The sequence below is a fragment of the Eulemur rufifrons genome, chromosome 19 (assembly GCF_041146395.1).
Source record: "Eulemur rufifrons isolate Redbay chromosome 19, OSU_ERuf_1, whole genome shotgun sequence".
NCBI lineage: Eukaryota > Metazoa > Chordata > Mammalia > Primates > Lemuridae > Eulemur > Eulemur rufifrons.
The window spans coordinates 91,521,848-91,544,536 of record NC_091001.1 but is presented as its reverse complement, the minus strand read 5'-3'; the positions used below and the strand labels follow the sequence as shown (position 1 = coordinate 91,544,536).

Genomic DNA, 22,689 nt, shown 5'->3' with positions numbered 1-22,689 from the left:
TTAGAGTGAGCTATGATCCCACCACTGCACTGAAGCCTGAGCAACAGAGTGATACCCTGTCTCCAAAAATAAATTTTAAAATAAAATTTTGAGAGTAAATATCATCTTAAAAACAACCAAATTTTTACAAAACATAAAAGATGAAAAATTACAATTTGGGAGCCAAAATGAGTTTTATTAGCCTATATATTTACTCCCCGTTTATAAAATACATTTTTCTTAATTATGATTAAAAGAAACATCAGAAAAGAGTCTCTTAATTTGTGTATTCTTGGGAAGAAGGTAAAGTTAAGGGAAAAAATCCTTTTTAAAACTACCCCAAAATAGCAAGTTTTAAATAGTGAAATCAGAGCTACAAAGTGGTAAAATTCTTTTATATAACACTTAGGTAATACAATAATTCATTAAGAGGAGTTTTCTTTAAGAAAATTAACGAAGCCCAGATTTGTATAAATGTCAACCTTTTCTTCCTCAACATCCTTCTCTACCCTTGAGCCTCTCTTCTTAACTCCACTCCTACCCACAGAGTATTAAAGTAACTGTCTACAGAATGTACTGAATCTTCCTTAGTAAAAGTGAAAATAAGTAGTGATACAAAGAGGTGCTAGTTAAGATTCAAGAAAACTTCAGACTTCCTCCTCTATAGTGAAGGAGTAAAAAATAATAAAAAATAACTTCCAGTTTCTGGTCAAAGATGTAAAGAGTTTACAGAAGTCATCACTCTCATCCTAACAGGGAAAATGCAGAACTAAAAATCAGTAACTCTTCTTAGATCCATCAGAGAATTGAGGTAACAGAACAAACCACTGCCCCAAAACTTGGAAAAATAGGCAGAATCAGAGAATCATAACTCACCAGGAGCAGAAACCACTCTTGGTGCCAGCAGAAATACTTAGAGGACAATTAGCTAATTATTGCAGACTAAATGTGGACTATTTTGAGAGATAAGGTGGGGTGGGCAGTTAGGGGAGATGGGGCGGGGGTGGGGGGTGTAACCATTTTGAAATACACTCAGAGCTTTTTTTTTTTTTTTTTTGAGACAGAGTCTCGCTTTGTTGCCCAGGCTAGAGTGAGTGCTGTGGCATCAGCCTAGCTCACAGCAACCTCAAACTCCCGGGCTCAAGTGATCCTCCTGCCTCAGCATCCCGAGTAGCTGTGACTATAGGCATGCACCACCATGCCCGGCTAATATTTTCTATATATTTTTAGTTGTCCAGCTAATTTCTTTCTATTTTTAGTAGAGATGGGGTCTCGCTCTTGCTCAGGCTGGTCTCGAACTCCTGACCTCGAGCAATCCTCCCGTCTCAGCCTCCCAGAGTGCTAGGATTACAGGCGAGAGCCACCATGCCTGGCCACACTCAGAGCATTCTGTTCTCCTTACAAATGCCTGCCCTCAAGGGAAATTGTTTTACTAGAGCCTAACAAAGTTGGGTATTCTTAGAGTTGAACAGACTTGGGGGTAAATGAATACCCAACTCCAGTCCCCTCCTGCCTTCTTGTCTCACCTAAAGTTGGGGAAAAGCTGAGAAACACTTGTTAGGTCACAGCTCAGTGGGACAGACTCACTAAAAAACTAACACCTAATCACAGGATTATAGAATACGTCTCCTCCCCTGGCATCCTACCACAATCAATAGGGTAACCTGTCTAACAACAGGGGAAAGCAACTGAAAGAAATGCTAGACTCAGGCCTTATTTAAGAAGTCTCTCAACAAACTAGGTATAGAAGGAACATACTTCAACATGATAAAGGCCATATATGACAAACTCACAGCTAATACCGTACTGAACAGAGAAAAGCTGAAAGACTTTCCACTAAGATCTGGAACAAGACAAGGATGCCCACTTTCAACACTTCTATTCAACATAGTACTAGAAGTTCTAGCCAGAGCAATTAGACAAGAGAGAAAGAAATAAAGGGTACCCAAATTGGAAAGGAAGAAATCAAACCATCCTTGTTTGCAGATGATACAATCTTATATTTAGAAACTAAAGACTCCACCAAAAAACTCTTAGAACTGATAAGTGAATTCAATAAGGTCACAGGTACAAAATCAACATACAAAAATCAGTAGTGTTCCTATATGCTAATAGCAATTAATCTGAAAAAGAAATCAAGAAAGCAATCCCATTTATAATAGTTAAAAAAATTATAAAATACACAGGAATCAATCTAACAGAAGAAATGAAAGTTCTATACAAGAAAAACTATAAAACTCTGATGAATGAAATTGAAGAGGACACCAAAAAATAGAAAGATATACCACACTCATAGATTGAAAGAACTAATATTGTTAAAATGTCTATACTACCCAAAGCAATTTACAGATTCAATGCAATCCCTATCAAAATACCAATGACATTCTTCACTGAATAGAAAAAAATAAAAATCCTAAAATTCGTATGGAACCAAAAAAGATCTCAAATAGCTAAAGCAACCCTTGCGCAAAAAGAACAAAGATCAGGCATCACACTACTTGATTTCAAATTATACTATAAAGCTATAGCAACCAAAACAGGATGGCACTGACATAAAAACAGACACACAGATCAATGAAACAGAATAGAGAACCCAGAAATAAATCCATACGCTTACAGTCAATTCATTTTCAACAAAGATGCCAAGAAAATATACTGGGGAAAGGGCAGCCTCTTTAATAAATGGTGCTGGGAAAACTGGATATCTATGCAGAAGAATGAAACTAGATCCTCATTTTTCACCATATACAAAAATCAAATAAAAATAGATTAAAGACTTAAATAGCTACTAGAAGAAAACATTGGGAAATCACTACAGGACGTTGGACTGGGCAAAGATTTTTTGGATAAGACATTAAAAGCACAGGCGACAAAAGCAAAAATAAACAAATGAGCTCACATCAAGCTCAAAAGCATCTGCACAGCAAAGGAAACAACAAACCGAAGAGACAACCAACAAAACTATAAAAAATATTTGCAAACTATCCATCCAACAAGGGATTAATAACTAGAATATATAAGAAACTCAAACAACTCAATAGTAAAACAAACTAATAATAATACAATTAAAAAATGGGCAAAAGACCTAAACAGACACATTTCTCCAAAGACATACAAATGGCCAACAGGTATGTGAAAAAACACTCAGTATCTCTAATAATCATAGAAATGAGAATCAAAACCACAATGAGGTATCATCTCACCCCAGTTAGAATGGCTATTATCTAAAAGACAAAAAATAACAAATGTCAATGAAAGGGGAACACTCACACACTATTGGTGAGCACGTACAGTACAGCCATTATGGAAAACAGTACAGAGTTTCTTTAAAAAACTAAAAATATATTTGGCATATGATCCAGCAATCCCAATGTTAAGTATTTGTCCAAAAGAAAGGAAATCAGCATATCAAAAACACATGTTTATTGCAGCACTATTAACAATAGCCAAGATATGGAATCAACCTAAGTGACTATAACCAGATGAATGAATAAAGAAAAACTGGTATTTATAAACAATGCAATATTATTCAGCCATAGAAAAGAATGAAATCCTATCATCTGCAGCAGCATGGATAGAACTGGAGGTCATTATGTTACGTGAAAAAAGCAAGGCACAGAAAAACAAATATGGCATGCTCTTACTGACATGTGGGAGCTAAAAAAAGAAATAGATCCTATCCAAATAGAGTATCATGGTGGTTACCAAAGACTGGAAAGAAAGGGAGAGGGGAGGGTGAAGAGAAGTTGATTAAGGGGTACAAAAATATAGTGAGATAGAAGAAATAAGTCCTAGTATTCAATAACACAGCAGAGATTATACTCAATAATTTATGGTATATTTCAAAATAGGTCGAAGATTTGGAATGTTCCCACCACAAAGAAACAATAAATGTTTAAAGTGATAGCTATACCTATTACCCTGATTGGATCATTATATATTATATATAGGTATCAAAATATCACATGCATCCCAAAAATATGTACAAATATTAAGTATCAATTAAAAATTTTTTTAAAGAAAATATAAAACCAAATATTAACAAAAGGAAAAAAAAGAACTCTTTGTGGTAACCCTAAGAATACAAAGGAGACAAAAACAAGAAACAAGAACACTGGAAGAAATTTTAGCTCCAACACCCTCAGCTAAAGCAAACAGGGCATACAATCTAACCACAGCTAGACAAAATGAAAGCTCACACTCAGGCCAATTTACTTCAGTGCATTTTACCCAGTATGTCATGTCCAGCTTTCAACAAAAAATTACAGGGCATGCCAAAAGGCAAAAATGCAGTCTGAAGAAACAAATAGAGCATGGATCAGAACTAGACTCAAATATGCCAGAGATTTTGGAATTATTAGACCAGGAATTTAAAATAACTATTATTGATATGCAAAGGGCTCTAATGAAAAAAGTGGACAACATGCAAGAACAGATAGGTAACATAAGTAGAGAGATGGAAACTCTAAGAAATAATCAAAAGGAAATGTTAGAAATCAAAAACACCGTAACAAAAATGAAGAATGCCTTTGATGGGCTTATCAGTAGACTGAACATGGCCAGAGAAAGAATCAGTCAGTGGAGGAATTGTTAACAGAAACTTTCCAAGCTGAAAAGTAAAGACAAAAAAAAAAAAAAAAAGAATAAAAAACATGTAACAGAATATCCAAGAATTAGGAGGCAATTAAAAAAAGTATAGCATTTGAGACCAGTCTGGGCAACACAGAAAGACCCCATTCCTACAAAAATAAATAAATAAATAAATAAAATTTTAAACTGTTTAAAAAAAAAGTAAATGAGGATGAAATAGAGAAGAGAAATAAAAAGTAAAAATCATTACGAATTTCCAATATTAAAGATAATATATGGGAAAAAGAAATAGAACAAAGTACATAAGATATCTCCTGTTACGTGTTTTAATTCAAACAAATAAATAAAATGTGTATGTATAAATTTTACATATATACACAAACTTATATATGCACAAATATATATGTTAGCATAACAATTCTTATTGGCAGTAAACAGTGACTCAATGGAACTGAGAGGATTCTACTGTTCATTTTGTACTTATTGATTCTATTTACATTTTCTAACCATGCACACATATTTTTAAATGTCAGTAGAGTTAACTGAGAAATGGGATTATGAGTCATTTTATATTTTCTCCTTTATACTACTCATTATGTTTTTTAAAAAGCTCTAATGAACATCATTTTTAAAATCTATTTAAGATGACACATTGGATTATAAATAAATACCTTAGATATCTTTTTTAAAAAATTGCTTATAATAGTGAAAAAATGGGAAAGTTTAAATAAAAGTTAAATGTTCAAGAATTGATTAAGGTATTATAAAGGACACATACTAGAAAGTCTTACATATAGCCAATAAATTGGAGTAAAAAATGACAAGGAAATGTTCATGATATGAAAAGAAGTTAGAAGAGCATTTGATCTCATTTTTGAAAAAGTATTTAATTAAAGTACTAAAAATGGGAACACAGTTATTAATTCATTCAAAAATTTATTACTGAAATCCTTTTGTGTACCAAGTAATGTGTTGGGCACAAGAGACAGAGCATAAACTAGATGCTCCGGGCAAAGAACAGAATAGGAAACTACCATAAATAAGTACTTAGAGAGCTACTTAACTGCAGTGTCTGCAAATACAACCAAAAATTTCTTCCTATCTCTAAATACTCAAGTGTCACTCCTCCCATTGAAAGTAGAGTCTATTTTTCCCTGCCCTTGAATTTAGCCTCGCACCTTGCTTTGACCAGCATAATGTGGCATAAGTGATACTGTGCCAGTTCTGGACTTAGATATTAAAAGGCTTGGAGGTTTCTACTTCTGCTCAATTGCTACGCTAAACTGCTGTGTAAAGTAGTCCAAGACTGTCCTACTAGACAGGGGATGCCATGTGAAGAAAGAAGCCCTGAAGGGTGAGTGACAACAGGTAGAGATAGATGAGAACCAAGATAAGAACTAGAGTACCTCAGTAGACAACCAGAAAAGGAGTGAATGCATTTTGGAGCCTGCACCCTAAGTTGACCTGCTTCAACTGGCAGCAGATAAAATACAGATAAGTTGCCTCCACTGACCCCTTACTGAACTTCTAACTCATAGAACTATGAGCTAAAAAAAATACACACACATTCAGATAATTTGCTATGCTGCAATCAATAACTGAGACCAAAAAAAAAAAAGAAAAAGTACCTGGAAATGGGGTGCTGATGTAACAGAAATCTAAACTACATCAGATTTGCTTTGGGACTTAGGGGTAGGCAGGAGCTGAAAGGGCAAGGAGGAAAACTGAAGAAACTGAAAGAGCAGTAAGGAAAATGCTACAGAAGTCTGGAAAAAGAGTGACCCATATTATATGCTCGCAGAGCAATTAGCAAAACTGTCACATAAAGTAATTTAGAAGATGAAAAATAAACCTAATCAATTGCTGGATCTGGCTAAGGAGATTTCCAGGTAGAATATTCAAAGTGTTAGTGGCTTCTATATACCTAACTATGAGAAGGTACAAGCAGACAAACAAGAGGTAAAGCATCAACTGTTGGTCGTGCATGGTAGCTCACACCTGTAATTCCAGCACCTTGGGAGGCCAAGGCCGGAGGATCGCTTGAACCCAGGAGTTCAAGATTAGCCTGAATATGCTCGCTTCGGCAGCACATATACTAAAATTGGAATGATACAGAGAAGACTAGCATGGCCCCTGCACAAGGATGACACTAAAAAATCTTTTTAAAAAGTTAAAAAAAAAAAAACTAGCCTGGTCAACAAAGCAAGACCTCATCTCTATAGAAAATAAAAAAGTTAACTGGGTACAGTGTTGCACCCCTGTAGTCCCAGCTACTCAGGAGGCCGAGGCAAGAAGATTGCTTGAGCTCAGGAGTTTGGGGCTGCAGTGAGCTATGATCCAGCCGCTGCACAAAACAAGACCCTATCTCTTTCAATCAATCGATCAATCATTTTAGCTTGTAAGCAGAATTTAAAGGAAATATTTCTAACCAGGAATTGCTGAGTTGAAAAATAACTGTTTCTCATCACTAGCCTCTTCAGATATAGCAAAAGACTGTCAAAAAAGTGGCATAAGGAAAAGATCAAATCCAGAGCACTGCCAATAAAACATGGCCTCACAATTATCACATCAAGAAAGCATTCATATTACTACAAACCCAGTGGCTTCCATAAGATCATCTTTTGTCAAGATTTTAGGAAGTGTTTGCATACCCTCTCAGGTAGGCAAAAGGACTTCCAAGAAACTTACAGGACCATTTAGGATACAAAGTACAGAGTATCCTATCTCAGAAAGAATTGTGGATGTGACTTTTGTCTGATACAATGCACTTATAATCTGATATATAGGAAACTGACAGTGTTTAAAGGAGTTCCATCAGCACCAACTAAAAAAAGTACTATTCCAAATAAAAGAGGCCCCTAAGCTTTCAAATTAACATACATAAAGCAGACTGAGTCTGCTACTACAACGCAAACAAGGCTCATTTCTTTTTCTTCTTGAAACAGGCTCAAAAGGTAAAGGTCCATTTCTATTTTTTTTTTTTTTTTTTTGTGAGACTGAGTCTCGCTTTGTTGCCCGGGCTAGAGTGAGTGCCGTGGCGTCAGCTTAGTTCACAGCAACCTCAAACTCCTGGACTTAAGTGATCCTACTGCCTCAGCCTCCCAAGTGGCTGGGACTACAGGCATGTGCCACCATGCCCGGCTAATTTTTTGTATATATATATTTTACATGGCCAGATAATTTCTTTCTATTTTTAGTAGAGACGGGGTCTCGCTCTTGCTCAGGCTGGTCTCTAACTCCTGAGCTCAAAGGATCCGCCCGCCTCGGCCTCCCAGAGTGCTACGATTACAGGCGTGAGCCACCCCGCCCGGCCAAGGTTCATTTCTTAAGGCAAAGTAAAAATGACTCAGAGAGTGGAGCACAAAGAACCTAGACAAAAGATAAGAAAAACAATTAATTATGAAACCACAACCAAAAGACACAATCAAGCCATCATTAAGGAACATTATTGTTTTCAGACCAGAGACTGCTATATGATGCTTCCTATTCTTTCACTCTCCAATGTGAGTGTCTATCATGGTTAACTATCCCTGTCTCAAAATTATATACTGAGTAAATGGCAGGGGTAAGGTGGACGGGAGTTACTTGTCTTCTCAGTTCACAGGTCTCCAAATCAAGAGGATCCACACCCAAGGAGCCTCATTCACATAGTAACTTGCAGACAGATCATAAGATAATCGATTTTGAGCCTGAGGTCATAACTAGATGAGATTTCTGGCCATCCTAGGAGAGTTGGGTAGGTATTACATGTTAGAGAGACATTAATTGTCTACCAGAAGAAGAACTGTGGTAGACCATCTGCAATGATGGCTGCCAATGATTCCTCCTATTCCTGTACACGTTACTCCTCCTGTCAAGAGAAGGAATCTACTTCCTCTTCCCTTAAATCTTGACTGACATAGTGATTTTACTTGCTTTGAAAAGCCATTCAGTGGAAACGGTGCTAAGTAGTTTCAGGCCTAGGCCATAGTAGGCCTAGAAATTTCTGTTTGTGTTCTCTTGCTACCCTGAATCACCACACAAACAAGTCTAGGCTATGTTTCTAGAGAGTGGGCAAGAAAAAGTCCCAGTTGGTGAATAAACAGGCCACCTGGAGAACAATTGAGGGGTCTCAACCGAAAGCCACCACTAAGGCCCGACACATATGAATGATGCCATCTTGGATCCTCTAGCCTCATTTGAGCCACTTCGATCAACATTTTGTGAACAAGAGCAAAGTTATTTCCTGCCCCAATTCCTGGCCCAAAAAAGTATAAACAATAAAACAGTTGTAATTTTAAGCCATTATATTCTGAGATAATTTGTTGCTCAGTAATAGATAATTGATATAGGTAGTAAGTGCAACAAATGCTACAAAAGAAAGGTACTAGGTACTATCTAAAAGTCAGTATTAGGAATCCTACTGTAATGTGGGAGTAGTTTATTTAATACCATTTAAAAGAGGAGGAATTGTGCAGAGGAATTTTGTTGGCTTTTAAGTTCTACTTTCCTAAATTTTCCACACTGTACATGTTTTACTTTTAAAATATTGACAAAAATGTTATTTTATTATAACCTCCTTGAGCATGTTGTTGTCATTTTATTGGTCCTATTGTACTGTAATTTATTAAGTCTAAATTATATTTTCTCATGATAAAATATACAAACATTTCAGCAAATAAAAATTTTCTATTATCTTTTGTGGTTGAAGAATGAGAAGTTCTGACTACACCAACAATCCCAGAAATAAAAAATAAACATGGTTTCACAATTTCTGTAGAATTGGAATGTATTAAAAGGCAACTTAAAATTATAGTTTGTAATTTAGTATCACGCTGAATACTAAGGTTTATATAATTCCTCACGGTTATCATTGTGAAAAGATGTAGGTAACAAAAGACTGAGAAGTAAATAATACTTTGAATATAGAATTAAGAATGGAAATGATCCAAAAAGACTACAATAATAAACTAAAAACAACAAGAAAAAACTAAACAGAAATAACTGAGGAGACATACACATTTATGGTTAAAAAGAAATCAACTACACAAAAGTAAAAATAATCCATCTTAATAGTATGAAAAAGCCTTGGGTTTTAGCTGATTACAAGTACATTAGCCAAGAATAAGCAAGCCACATCAGCATAAAAAGTGTTAATGTAAAGGTGGGCTTCATTAATACATTTAATTAACAAATATGTACTGAGAACCTAAAATGTATCATGTATTTTACTAGGAAAATACAGTGAACAGATCCAGGGAAGGAATAAATCTTACCATATTTAGAATTAGTAAACCTGAATATGAAATATGAAGCGCATATAAAGGAAATGGTTTTAAAAATTAGAGAAATGTGAACTACAAAAGACTTTCTAATTCAAATGTTGCACTAAAAAAAGAAAGAAAACTCCTGAAACAATTTTTTTCATTTCGTTAAAATAATGACTACTACACGTTGAGCATTTTTATAGGCACTGGGTATAGAGTAGAGAGCAAAATAGATACCATCCTTGTCCTCACTCTGCTTATAGTATAGTGAGTATCCTATTACTGGAAGACCTTTAGCAGGTAACAAATAACAGTTTATCAATCATATTTATAAAAGAGATTCATGTACTTTGTATCAGGTTGAAATAAATGATCTCCAAAGTTACTTTCAAATCGAAAATTTTATGATAACACCATACCACAAAAGAATATAATTATTACTCTGAAATGAAGAAACATCCAATGAATAAAATACCAAGCAAGGCAAGATACATACACACATACACACACACACACACACACACACACACACAGGGTTTTTTATATTTCCCCTAACAAAACAACCATGTCAATTCATGTGTTCAGCCTTCATGGCAAACTAGTCAACAACCAACTTCAACCTACATTAAGACATTCCAATCTCAAATTTTTATTCCATTTTGAGTAACAAAAAATTTTCAAATCTCCTTACTCTAATAATTCTTTTACCCTAGTTAAAATAATTTGAAGAAATTAATATCTATGATTTCTCTAGGATTTCTTATATCAATCAATATACCTTTCCATGGCTTTAGCTGTATAAGGCAAATGCATTTCAATACTGTGTTCATCTTCATCTGTCTGCAGAGACATGCGTTCAAACATTCCTGTCTTCCATAGTTCTCCGTAAACTAAAGAGATTTCAAAATATATTAAAACAAATATATTAATGGATATCTTTATCCTGTGAGATTCCACCCAGTAACACAAAACTACACTCTTTGACAAGAGTCAGAAGTAGCACATTTCACTTTTATTAAAGAAAAAAAAAAAAAAAAGGAAGGAAGGAAGGAAAGAAAAAAGAAAACAACTAGTTTTTTATGTGCCAGATAAAACAATAGTACTTGTGAAGATTTACTCGTCATTTGCATATGTTACATAGCTACATTTTAAAATTTTTAAATTTAATTTAATTTAATCAGTTCTTTTCATTATTTCTAAAATCATCTATGGGTTTAGGCTTTTCCTTGACTTCAATCAGTACATGCTAGCAAGAACATAATCACAATTCCTACTGAAATATGGGAAAACCACTGGTCTACTTACTCATGAAGTTAGTTATATAGTTTTGGAGTTTTGTTTTGTTTTTAAATAAAATGTGTGACATAATTTCACACCTCAAGTTTCTGCCCTACCAAGAACAGAAAATTCTCACTAAGAATGCTAATTTTTTCAAAATTAAGTTCACTGGATAGATCAGAACATAAATTCACCACACTACCAAGCCAACTAAAATGACGTAGTAATAATACAGGCCCCTTCTAAAGAACTGCACATAAAACTGAATACTGTAGAACAAGAAAAAGGTAAAATTTAAATATGTTAAAAAAAATGACATAAGAATATTTTTGTTTTATCATAGAACAGAACCAACATTTTTATAACTAGAACCTTAAATGTGTTTACCTACACCAAAGAAACAAACAAATGGTGGTATGACCTCTTTTGTACAAAATTATGCTGGTCAAAATTCTCCACTGGCAGGCTATCCAAAATTAAAATTTTCTGAATACCCCCGCAAGATTTTAACAGTAAAATGTGTCCCCTAAAACCATCTTAGGGAGTAAGAATTGTAATACTCTAGCTTCATTAATAAGGTGGATTCTAACAATAAATTGCTAATACTCTGTGATATTTAAAACCCCAAGTTATAAAAATTTAGGCCTAAAATAAGGAAAAAGAACTAATCATTTTTTTGCAAATGAATTCTTTCATTCTACAGAAGAAATTGTTGCAAAATTTCTTGAAACAATAGCTCTCTTAAGATACTTAAAATGTAACTTGATGAGACGGAAGGAATACACACCAAGTTCATGACGGTAGTTACTTCTGGGAAGGCAAATTGAGTTCAGGATGAGCTAGAAAACTCTGAGTAAATTGTGGATGATGAGTACATCAGTATTTATTATATTATTCTTAATTTTAAAAATTATTCTCCCCTGCCACACTCCCCAAAATGCCATTATAAAGTCAAAAGATTTTACTTTACACATTTACTGTGTAAGAAACAACTAAATATAATGTGACTTCTGGAACCCTAATGAAAAAAATAAATCAAATAGCATGTTTAAAAATAAAAAGTATTTAAGATTTATATAGCAACTTTCTTTCAGAGCTTCACAATTACAGTGTCATTTTTTCCCCATAAAAATCACTTGAGAAGAAATAAAGGTGTTATCACCATTATCGATTTATAGTGAGAAAAGTGATATACGTAGAGGTAGGCTAACAAGTTGATGTGGGAACTAATTTCTTGTCTCATGGTACAATGAGTACATGGCATTCCCTGAATATAAATGTAACCACCACAGTATGGACACTAGTGGATCTAAGAGATTTCTATAGCTAACAGGAAAACACTAGTTGTCTTTATAGGATAGGAAAGATTTCCTTTCTTTGTTTTTGTTTTATGCAGATTGGTTACAATAAATTTTATTTTAAAAATAGAGATAGTACTTATGATATTCATATTTATACATTTTTAAATTAACTTACAATTCCTATTAAAAGAACTTTAGCTATTTAAAAGCTATAGTATTTCTATGTACTTACTCTTTTGGTCAATACGAAGGTCATAGAGAGGTGTCCTATATATATCCACACTGGAAAGTGCACATCGAGAGAGGGGCACATGATGAGAAGGCCCAAGGATGAAAATTCTCCGGCTAGGAGATATACAGAGAAAAACACAGAACAAATGCACTTCTACACAGCCTTATTAAATAAAAGGGGAAAACATAAGTAATTCTAAAAAATTACTTGTTTTCCTTTTTGATTGATTTCATTACCTATTGTTAAGGGCTAAATTGTGTTCTTCCCAAAATTCGTATGTTGAAGTCCTAACCCCTAGAACCTCACACTGTGATCCTATTTGGTAGTAAGGTCTTTAAAGAGTGATTAAGTTAAAATGAGGCCATTAGGATAGGGCCCTAATCCAATGTGACTACTGTACTTATAGGAAGAAGAGATAGCAGGGGTGTGCCTGCACAAACAATCATGTCTGAAGAGGCACCAAGAGGGTAGCCATCTACAAGCCAAGGAGAGAGGCCTCAGAAGAAACCAATCCTGCCAGAACTTTGATATTGGACTTCTAGCTTCCAAAACTGGGAGAAAATAAATTTCTATTGTCTGAACTACTCAGTGTGTGGTATTTTGTTATGGCACCCCTACCAAACTAATAAATTTACCAATGATTTGCTTCTCAGTTATTTAAGTTCAATTCTTTATTCCTGTCTTCATGTTAGAAGGCCTTTAAAAGAATCATGTTCAATACCTGGAAATACCAGCTATCTGTTTTTACAGTAAACCAAACCACTATGCATAAAATAATCTCTGTACTCACAATAGCCAGGATACAGAAGGTTTTCAAAACTGTATTTTATTAACTGTATTTTAAATATTTTGGCTACTAAAATCTCAAAATTCTAACACATTCTAAAGTCACCTTCTAAGATCCACCAAACTTTAATAAAATTACATAATAGCATAGAATTCTAAAAATCCATACAAAGTATCATTACAAAGAAGCATTCTGACAAAGCTATTTCCACATTTCTTCCTTGGCAGAGAAAAAAGGCATCTTGTTGAGAAGAATTCTATATAATAAGCTTTCTCTATTCCCATTCAAGTAGAAGTCATTTTCAAAAACAAAGAAACTTGATTATGTGTTATTTGCACTGTAGTCTAAAGAAAACAAGTGAGCTAAACTGTAGCTTAAATCTTTATCATCTCTTTATATTGACATCAAGAGTAAAATTAATTTCCTCTCTCTCCAGCATGGGCAAAAGAGCAAGACCCTATCTCAAAAAATAAAATAAAATAACTTCCTCTCTTTTTATCTCAAACATCCAAACCAGCCTTAAAATCTAAATTCCGAAACTATCCATTATCTCTGTTCTCTAAGATTCAAATGAATCAACCTTCCCCTATCACACACAAACAAACAACAAAAAAAAAACTTACAGAACCCAAAAAACCCAAAGCTATGAAAAAGAAGAAAATATATGATAGGCTATGTACCTAGAAAATTAAGCATTACTGTTTGTTTAATGAATGGACAAAGACTGAGAGATGAGCTAGCTCTTTCATATCAAAAACTGGTAGGCCAAGAATTGTGTGCTTTAGCAATGTAATTATTTTGATAAAATTCTATTACAGCTAAGAAAATTAACTGATTGTTTGCTATATGTTACTTCACACATCAGGGCAAGGAAAGAGTACATAATAAAGTTGTGGATAAGTGATTCTCAGTTTAAAGTTCCCAAAACTCCTCAAGACATCACTAATAGCAAACATATAAGACTACCCACAGGCCATTTCTGGTCAGAAACATAATCCCTTTTTCTAACCCTCACACTCCAATGTTATTAGACCTCTACCATCAACTCAATAACCATTTCAGAAAAAAATAGCTCAAGGCTGGGCGTGGTGGCTCACGCCTGTAGTCCCAGCTACTCGGGAGGCTGAGGCAAAAGGATCACTTGAGCCCAGGAGTTTGAGGTTGCAGTGAGCTAGGCTGATACCACGGCACTCTAACCCAGGCAACAGAGCAAGACTCTGTCTCAAAAAAAAAAAAAAAAGAAAAGAAAAAATAGCTCAAATCTATAGAATCCTAAATGAACAAAATTAAGAGGTATCACCCTGGTTTCCTATCTTAAAAGCACATAAATATCATAACTTTTTAAATTAAAGTCTAATGTGGGACATACATAATGGTAATTCAGGAATGTGAAAGGTGACTTTACTAAGGCCAAGCAATATATGAACCAAGAATCAAATATGAAAAAGAGCATTTTTCTGATAGAGGAATATATTTCTGTGAAAAGACAGAGGGACAGAATTATTTCAAATAAGAACACTCCTGGAAAATCTAGAACTTATAGTTAAAATATATAATAATTTTTAAAATATCACTCTAAACTCAAGGTATAGATAAATTTCATAAGTAAGCACTAACAGTGGCCAAAGGATAAGCACTACTCCAGGGGTCTGCTGGAAGCCTAATGAACTCCTCCAATACCTGACTACTTTCTTTGCTTGTCTTTTTGTCAGACCCAACCTGGATCAAGGGAAACGAACCCCCACCAATCTCAATTAACCAACTGTGTGCCTAAAAGATTCTTTTAAGTTTGGTAGAAACTCACCCACAGCCAACATAGTAAAGTTCCACATTTGATTAAGAGAGATGATGGGGGGGTGGGAAGGAAGCTTTAGGTCCCAACAATATAAATCCCTTAAAGGTGATGTACCCAAAAACAAAACAGAAATAGCTAGGTATCATACATTTAAGGAAAAATGGGCACATTAAACCAGTGGTAATCTCAAAATGAGTCTCTTTGTTATCTAAATGGTAACAAAAGAAAATGAACAGTATACATTAAAGTTCATGCATTTTCTTTTTTTGCTAGATTGCTAAATTTATAAACATCATGACCATAAAAATATTTTGGAGAGAAATGAGTAATATAGACATTGAAAGCAATGCCACTCCTCCTCTTAATTAACTGCAAGGTGCTTTGTCTTTAAAGGGTAACTTTTCAATATTAGCATATCGTTGACCCACAAGTAAAAGAAACCTTTAACAAGAAAAAATGGAGGGGGCATCAGTAGGCATTCTCTCAGAAATAAATGTAGTTCATATATAATAGCTCCAGAGAAAGAATTCACATTTGTGGAGTTACTTACTATGATGAATGTAGTCTGTGAACCCAATATATAAGCTGCCTGAGTATCTACCTTCATAAATATTTATTCAATTACTTATTCCAAATAACAGAATACAAGTAATTTTTTAAAGGTGTTTCACAGGAAGTGGAGATATTTTAACTAAAGAATAAAAGGTTATGTGGACCCAAAGAAGATTGCTTTTTGCTCTCTTTTTCTGTTCTGCAAAGCTTTCTGAAAAATATGAATCAAAATCAACTTACTACCTAAGCACATCCTGAATTCTGGGTTTTAATTAGAGTTTTAGTAATACTCAGGAAAAGACTTTGCAACTATCAATATGGAAAAGAACTTAACTGAATGTACCATTTTTTAATTCCTTAAATAGCCAGAGTGATTTTTCTGGAAACAAATCAGATTACCCTACCCTTACTTAAAGCCTTTCATGGCTTTTCACGGTCACAGCATAGAATCCAAAATCCTTAAAATAGGTTCTCAAGCCTCAAATGAACTCATGCCTTCTTGTATTACTCTTGCCCTCTTTGACAATAACACTATGTATACTCGTCTTTCTGCAGTTCCTTGATGACACCAACAACTTTCCCCACTTCAAAGTTTCCACACATGCTATTGTTCCCTTCACTTGGCTAGCTTGGCTTAAAAAAATCAGTTCCTCAGAGGTACCTTCCCCAATACCATTCCCTAATTTAAATTAAATCATCCTCTTGAGATCTATCATAGCAGTTCTCAAAAGGGGAACTATGGGTTGCTGGTATTCCTCAAGATCCTTTGAAGGAGTCTCTAATTTTTATTATGAAAATTGAAACTATTTTCCTAATAATGCAAGGTTAGTTATTTGCCTTTTTCACTGTGTTGACATTTGCACTTATGGTGTAAAAATGAGGGTGGGTAAAACTGTTGGCACCTTAGAACCACAACCAAGGTAGTAGAGTTAGCATGTACTAGTAGTCCTATTTTTTTTAATTGACATATAGTAAAATTGATAGATGATATCAATTTGTCAATGATAAAATTGAAGTTTTCAAGTGAAAATTAAGCTTTTGGAAAACCTTTATCACTGTGAGCTTCACAGCTTCCCAATTGTTAATGATTTTTCTGATAAAACTGGTGGTGATGTTATAGAATTATAATGTGAGTTTTTTGATATTATACAATGAAACACCATCACTGGAAATATCTGAATAACTCAAGAAGCAAATATTTTCCAAATGTTCCATGCATGATGTTATAAAATCATTCAAGGGTAAAAAAATCCACTCAAACTGCAAGATAGACAATGAATTTATAAAAAGTACCAAAAAATTCACTGACATAACTTCAGATTTTACACTGTAACAAACCTTTAAGAAACTACTACTTGTTGAGTTTGGCCGTAGTATCAAAGATTATCCACAATTATCTGAAAAGATGATTAAACTATTCCTCTTCCTTTCCCAACTACATAATCTGTGTGAGGTTAGGTTTTCTGCATATACCTCAACCGAAACAAGTGATCATGATAGAGTGAATGCAGACACAAATATGAAAATATAGTTGTTTTCTATTAACCCAAACATTAGACATTTAATAACTTTTGTAAAAATTTTATGCTTTGTAAAAAATGTAAAACAATTCCACTTTTCCCACTATCTTTCACTGTTATATTGGAAAATGTACTTATTTCTCATTTGTTAAAATGTTATATTTGGTAACCTCTGATGGATTTTTTTTTTAAATAAATTGTTTTTTAACTTCTCATTTTAATTTCTAACCGATTAAACAGCAGTAGATACAACCTCCATTTGGTATCCTCAACAATTTAAAACTGTAAAGGGTTCCTGAAACCAAGAAGTTTGAGAATCACTGCATTTTACTTTCAGCTTTCTAATTAGATTTTTAACTTTTTTTCTTTTTAATAGTGAAGCTTTCATTTGTTGATATTCTACATGTGGACCAAACAAATAAAAGAGATTTTTAACTTTTAAGTAGATATCTATTTTTTTTTTATTATATACTTAATGTCCATCTCACCCACTAGTTTATAAACACAAAAAACTGGAACCGTGTCTGTTTTATTAATCACGGTATCTCCAGCACTACCACAGTACCTGGCTCACAGCGGTCATTTCATACACTGTTTTAAATAAATGCTTTAATTTATTCATCCATTTCCCTTGGAGAGCAACACTTGAAATCCTTTGCAACCAACTCTTTGTAGATTTAAACAGGCAAGTCTGTTTGAAAAACACACTTGGTTATCACCTTAAAAGCTGCCTCTCACATTCCCCATTAAATTATAGGCTTTATTGGTTACTATAAAAGAGGACCTGACCAGTCATGTTAAAAATCAAAGAACTATTTTGTTGGTTTAAGACTGTTTAGTCCCCTCAACTTATAATCATTTTTGCACAAATACTTTCAAATTTTACATTTTTTCACCATAAAAACAATTCATCCAGGCCGGGCACGGTGGCTCACGCCTGTAATCGTAGTACTCTGGGAGGCCGAGGCGGGCGGATCGTTTGAGCTCAGGAGTTCGAGACCAGCCTGAGCAAGAGCAAGACCCCATCTCTACTAAAAATAGAAAGAAATTATATAGACAGCTAAATATATATATAGAAAAAGTTAGCCGGGCATGGTGGCGCATGCCTGTAGTCCCAGCTACTCGGGAGGCTGAGGCAGGAGGATTGCTTGAGCCCAGGAGTTTGAGGTTGCTGTGAGCTAGGCTGATGCCACGGCACTCACGCTAGCCTGGGCAACAGAGTGAGACTCTGTCTCAAAAAAAAAAAAAAAAAATTCATCCATTTTGCACACAAGAAAACATATGTAAAATATTATCATCCATATACAACTGTTATTCTGTTGTTTCTTTTTAGGCTTCTGTCATAATACTTTATTTTACCTCACATAGTATACTCTTTTTTCCCCAGTTTTGCATAATTTTATACCTCTCTTTTTCTTCTTGCTATAAATATTTTATAAATTACTACAAAGCCTTCAAAACCATCATTTTGAACTGCCACATAATATTCCATTGAGTAAATTGTCATATTTAATAAATTCACTATTAGAAATTTAGACTCTTTTGGCTGGGTGCAGTGGCTCATGCCTGTAATCCTGGCACTTTGGGAGGCTGAGGCAAGAGGATGGGCTTGAAGCCAGGAGTTCAAGATCAGCCTAGGCAAAATAGCGAGATTCCACAGCTACAATAAATTTTAAGAATTAGCCAGGTGTCATGGTGCACGCCTACAATCCTAGCTACTCAGGAGGCTGAGACAGAAGGACCACTCAAGCCCACTCATGCCACTGCACTGTAGCCCAGGTGGCAGAGTGAGAACTTGTCTCAAAAAAGAAATTTATATTCAGACTCTTTAAAAAATAATGCTGCAGTGGAAATTTTAACACATTTAACTTCCCATTTTGGGACTATTAGGATAGAGCTTCAGAATCTAAATGTCTAAGCCAGCAACTACAAATATTTATGGTTCCTGATATATATTAACAAATTGCTTTCCTAAAATGTTAACGTGATATTTTTTTTAAAAACTAATATCACCCAATCTAGCCAGTCCAGGATTATAAGAATTACATAATTGTATTGGTCTATAAATTATTCGTTTAAATTGGTACATCACTACTGTCTTTATTTCTATTTCTTTATTAGAGAAGTAAAACATAGTTCCATTTTTATTTTATTAATCATTGTTCACTTTTTTGTAAATTTAGTTAATATTCTTTGATAATTTATCCACTGAGTCCTGAGATTTTTCTTATTATTTTTTGATAATATTAATCCGTTATTGTCATTTTTTGGCAAACATCTTTCCCATTCTGTTAATTGTTTCTTTCGGTTACATTGTGACACAGGAGTTATTATTCATGTAATTTAATCTGTCTTTCTAATTATAACTTAATACTTTTTGGAATCTCCCCAACACTGTCTCATAAGCATTTAGACGTACTGTGTTCCTAATTAGATATGACTCAAAATTCCTCTCCAGTGAGTGAATACCTTTATCTAAAAGTATTTACTTGATGGATGGTGTTTATGGAGACTTTAAACCAACCTCTTTTTCCAAGTCGCAAGTCAGCACTCCACCATCAATTTTGGGATAATTTTTTACCTGTTATTCGTAATGCCGTTTTAAAATCATATTTGTACCCCACCATTTTAAGTTCTAGAAAATGACATGCTATCGTTTACATTTCTAAAAGATGGCTTTTGTCGAAATGTAGAAAATGGATTAGTGTGCAAGGTAAGAATGGAAACTGGTGGTATAGAATTTAATCTTCTCTCTTGAACCAACTCTCATTTTTTCTCTATACCTCTCATAGTTCCCAAAGGATATTCTTTTGCTACTTTCTCAAAGCATTCTAAAGACACTGCAACTCTCAGGGAGGGCCACTTTTGAGAGAATTCAACTATGAAAATCAATTATTATCTTTATACTTAGACTATTAAATTTATTTATTCAGAATTCAATTATTATATACTAATTACGAAAATAATCTGATCACCTCATCACCCATCATTTATCTCTCTACTAATCTTCTTTCACTTTTCTCCTCTTCTTAGTCCTTGACTCTCTTTCCTTTTTTCCCCCTTTCCTTTTTCCTTCCATTCTCAATTTCCATCAATTTATTTAACACATGCTTTCCACATTTACCAACATAGACGCTATACTTCTCTACATATTCCTAAGCCAAATTTAATTCTGTGGTACCCCTCCAGCACATGACATTATCAATAAAAATTCTGCCAAATAAAAACAGGTTTTGGAAAAGGTTGTTATGTAATAAGCCAGGTCAAATTTAATTTCTATTTGCTCTTATTCATGAAATAAAGTACTTAAGATTATATATTAAATATGTATAAAGAAATATTTGTTAGACACTCCTCAAAACATCATAAATGTGATAAAGCTAACCAAAACCTCATCAATTTGGCAATATTATCACTTTATTTATTACTAGACACTTGTTAATAATAATTTTTAACAAAAGTATAACAATGTGCAGAGAACACTACATAAAAATTTTAAAGAGCAGTTTTTTGGTTTTAAACATCTGAACAAATTGTTCAAAGGCCAAGTGTGCTGTAGGTGATTTTCTTTCTAAACTCATGACTGTGATGAGCTACTTCTTTTGGATGACTATGCTACATCCTCTATCTACTAGTAGAGGTTTACTTAACATTCAACATTTGACAGAATTAAAATGATTGTTTTACCTATTCACATAGTTTGTACAAGTGGCAATATAGACTGGAGACTGATATTAGTTCATATGTAGTAAATTAACTATTTAAATAAAATGCTGGTCAGCAAACTAAGTAATTTGGGTAGCTATTTCCAGCAGAAGTTCTTGAAAGTTCACAAGTTTCTTATTTTAGAGAGTACTATACTACTCGTTCTCAACTTTCCAGAAAGCTTTTTTTTTTAAGCAAATTTTCAGAGATGTCAATGAATTATTAAGAGTTAATATACTTCAAATATCATATTAAATTCACTTTCAGATTCTAAAATATTTCAAATACCTTATCCTGTCAATGAGAAATTATTCTCTTTCAATAACCATAATTTAACAAGTACAATGAAGAATTTTAAATTACAAAATGATTAAAATAAATCAAAGGGCTTTGCATTTTTCTTAAAAATGCTCATCTCCAGGTTTTCAAAGAAAAATTAAGAACCAAAATATTTAACGTGATAGTTTCAGAACTAAACATTTTACTAACTAAAGGGGGGAAAATGTTCAGACAAAGAAAAGGAGTATTAAAGTTTTTCCTAACCTATATAAGGTATAATAAAATTCATAAAAAGTCAGATTCTTAATAAAATGAGTACATAAGAAGAATGAAAAACTAATTACTTCTGTGACAAAAACAATTAATCCCCAGCTTTTCCCACTAAAAACACAACTTTATCTAACTATATTACTTACGTAATAGATGGATCCACTTGTTTGTAAGCATGGGCAGCACAAGACCCACAGTACGTATATCCTGCATGGCTACAAAACAAAATATTTTTTAAACTTAATCATCAAGTTCAAAATCAAGATATTCTCAAAAAAAACTTTTGAAAGAAATGTATTAACTATGGTAAACATAAAAGAATTGAGTGCATAGATTAAAAAGCAATGTAGTTAATGATGCTACTTCTGGAAGATAATAGGGAACAGATAATTGTATACTGTGTTCCAATTTTAAAGTTTAAAAGTATTTTGTAATTTTTTTTTCTGAAGAACAATTAAATTTGGAGACATTCAAGGCTTACTTGAACTTGCTAATGTAACACTAATTATATGTCAGTTTTTGATACTCCTCTTCAATGGCATTAGCAGACTTTACAGATCAATGATGAGACCAAGAAGTCAAAACAGACCAAAACAAGTATCCTACAACCAACAACTCACATCCCTCTGTGTCTTTCAGTGATAAGAGAATTGATGTGGCCTTCTCTGTAGCATGCCTCTCATTTTCTCTCCATACTATTCTTCTCTTTCATCCACTAGTCTCAGCATTCAGTCAATTCTCTTATTACTTATAGAATGACTATTTCCTCATTTCATTTTTCTTTCTTGACTCATTCTAATTACATGAGTGTGCAGTCATTTCCTTTAGTGCTTACTTATTAGTATGTGGCCAGTGGTAATGCTAGTAAATGTTTTAACAACTGGCTCTGCAGAAAATGTATGCTTATACATATGTACATAAGCTTCTTACAAAATTTTACTGAGATAAAAAGATATGTATTGTGATTTACAAATAATGATAAAATATATAATAGTCTTTATTGTAAATTCCATACAGCCAATTGATTGTCCATGTCATTTCTGTAACATGGACAATTTTTGCTGAACTCCTATAGCCACACAATGGTTGCAATGACAAAAGAGTGAACAAAGACATATGCTTGAACTTCACTTGTTCATCAATGACTTAAATAAC

At 33.7% G+C, this 22,689-nt stretch overlaps 1 protein-coding gene and 1 pseudogene across 7 annotated transcripts in view; one reads left to right on the top strand and one right to left on the bottom strand.

The window, feature by feature from the left end:
• Positions 1-22,689, bottom strand: part of MEMO1 (mediator of cell motility 1) — a 111,813-nt gene that overhangs the window by 30,525 nt on the left and 58,599 nt on the right. For 5 of the 7 annotated variants that reach the window (XM_069493916.1, XM_069493918.1, XM_069493917.1 and 2 more), the window contains 3 exons: positions 21,681-21,749; positions 12,627-12,739; positions 10,594-10,705 (listed from right to left, as the gene is read on the bottom strand). The exons of 1 other annotated variant lie outside the window; for it this stretch is intronic. In XM_069493916.1, the coding sequence (XP_069350017.1) occupies positions 10,594-10,705; positions 12,627-12,739; positions 21,681-21,749 (294 nt within the window). The remainder of the gene's footprint in view (positions 1-10,593; positions 10,706-12,626; positions 12,740-21,680; positions 21,750-22,689) is intronic. One more of the 7 variants, XM_069493920.1, reaches the window with a different exon arrangement.
• Positions 6,641-6,733, top strand: LOC138400392 (U6 spliceosomal RNA; annotated as a pseudogene).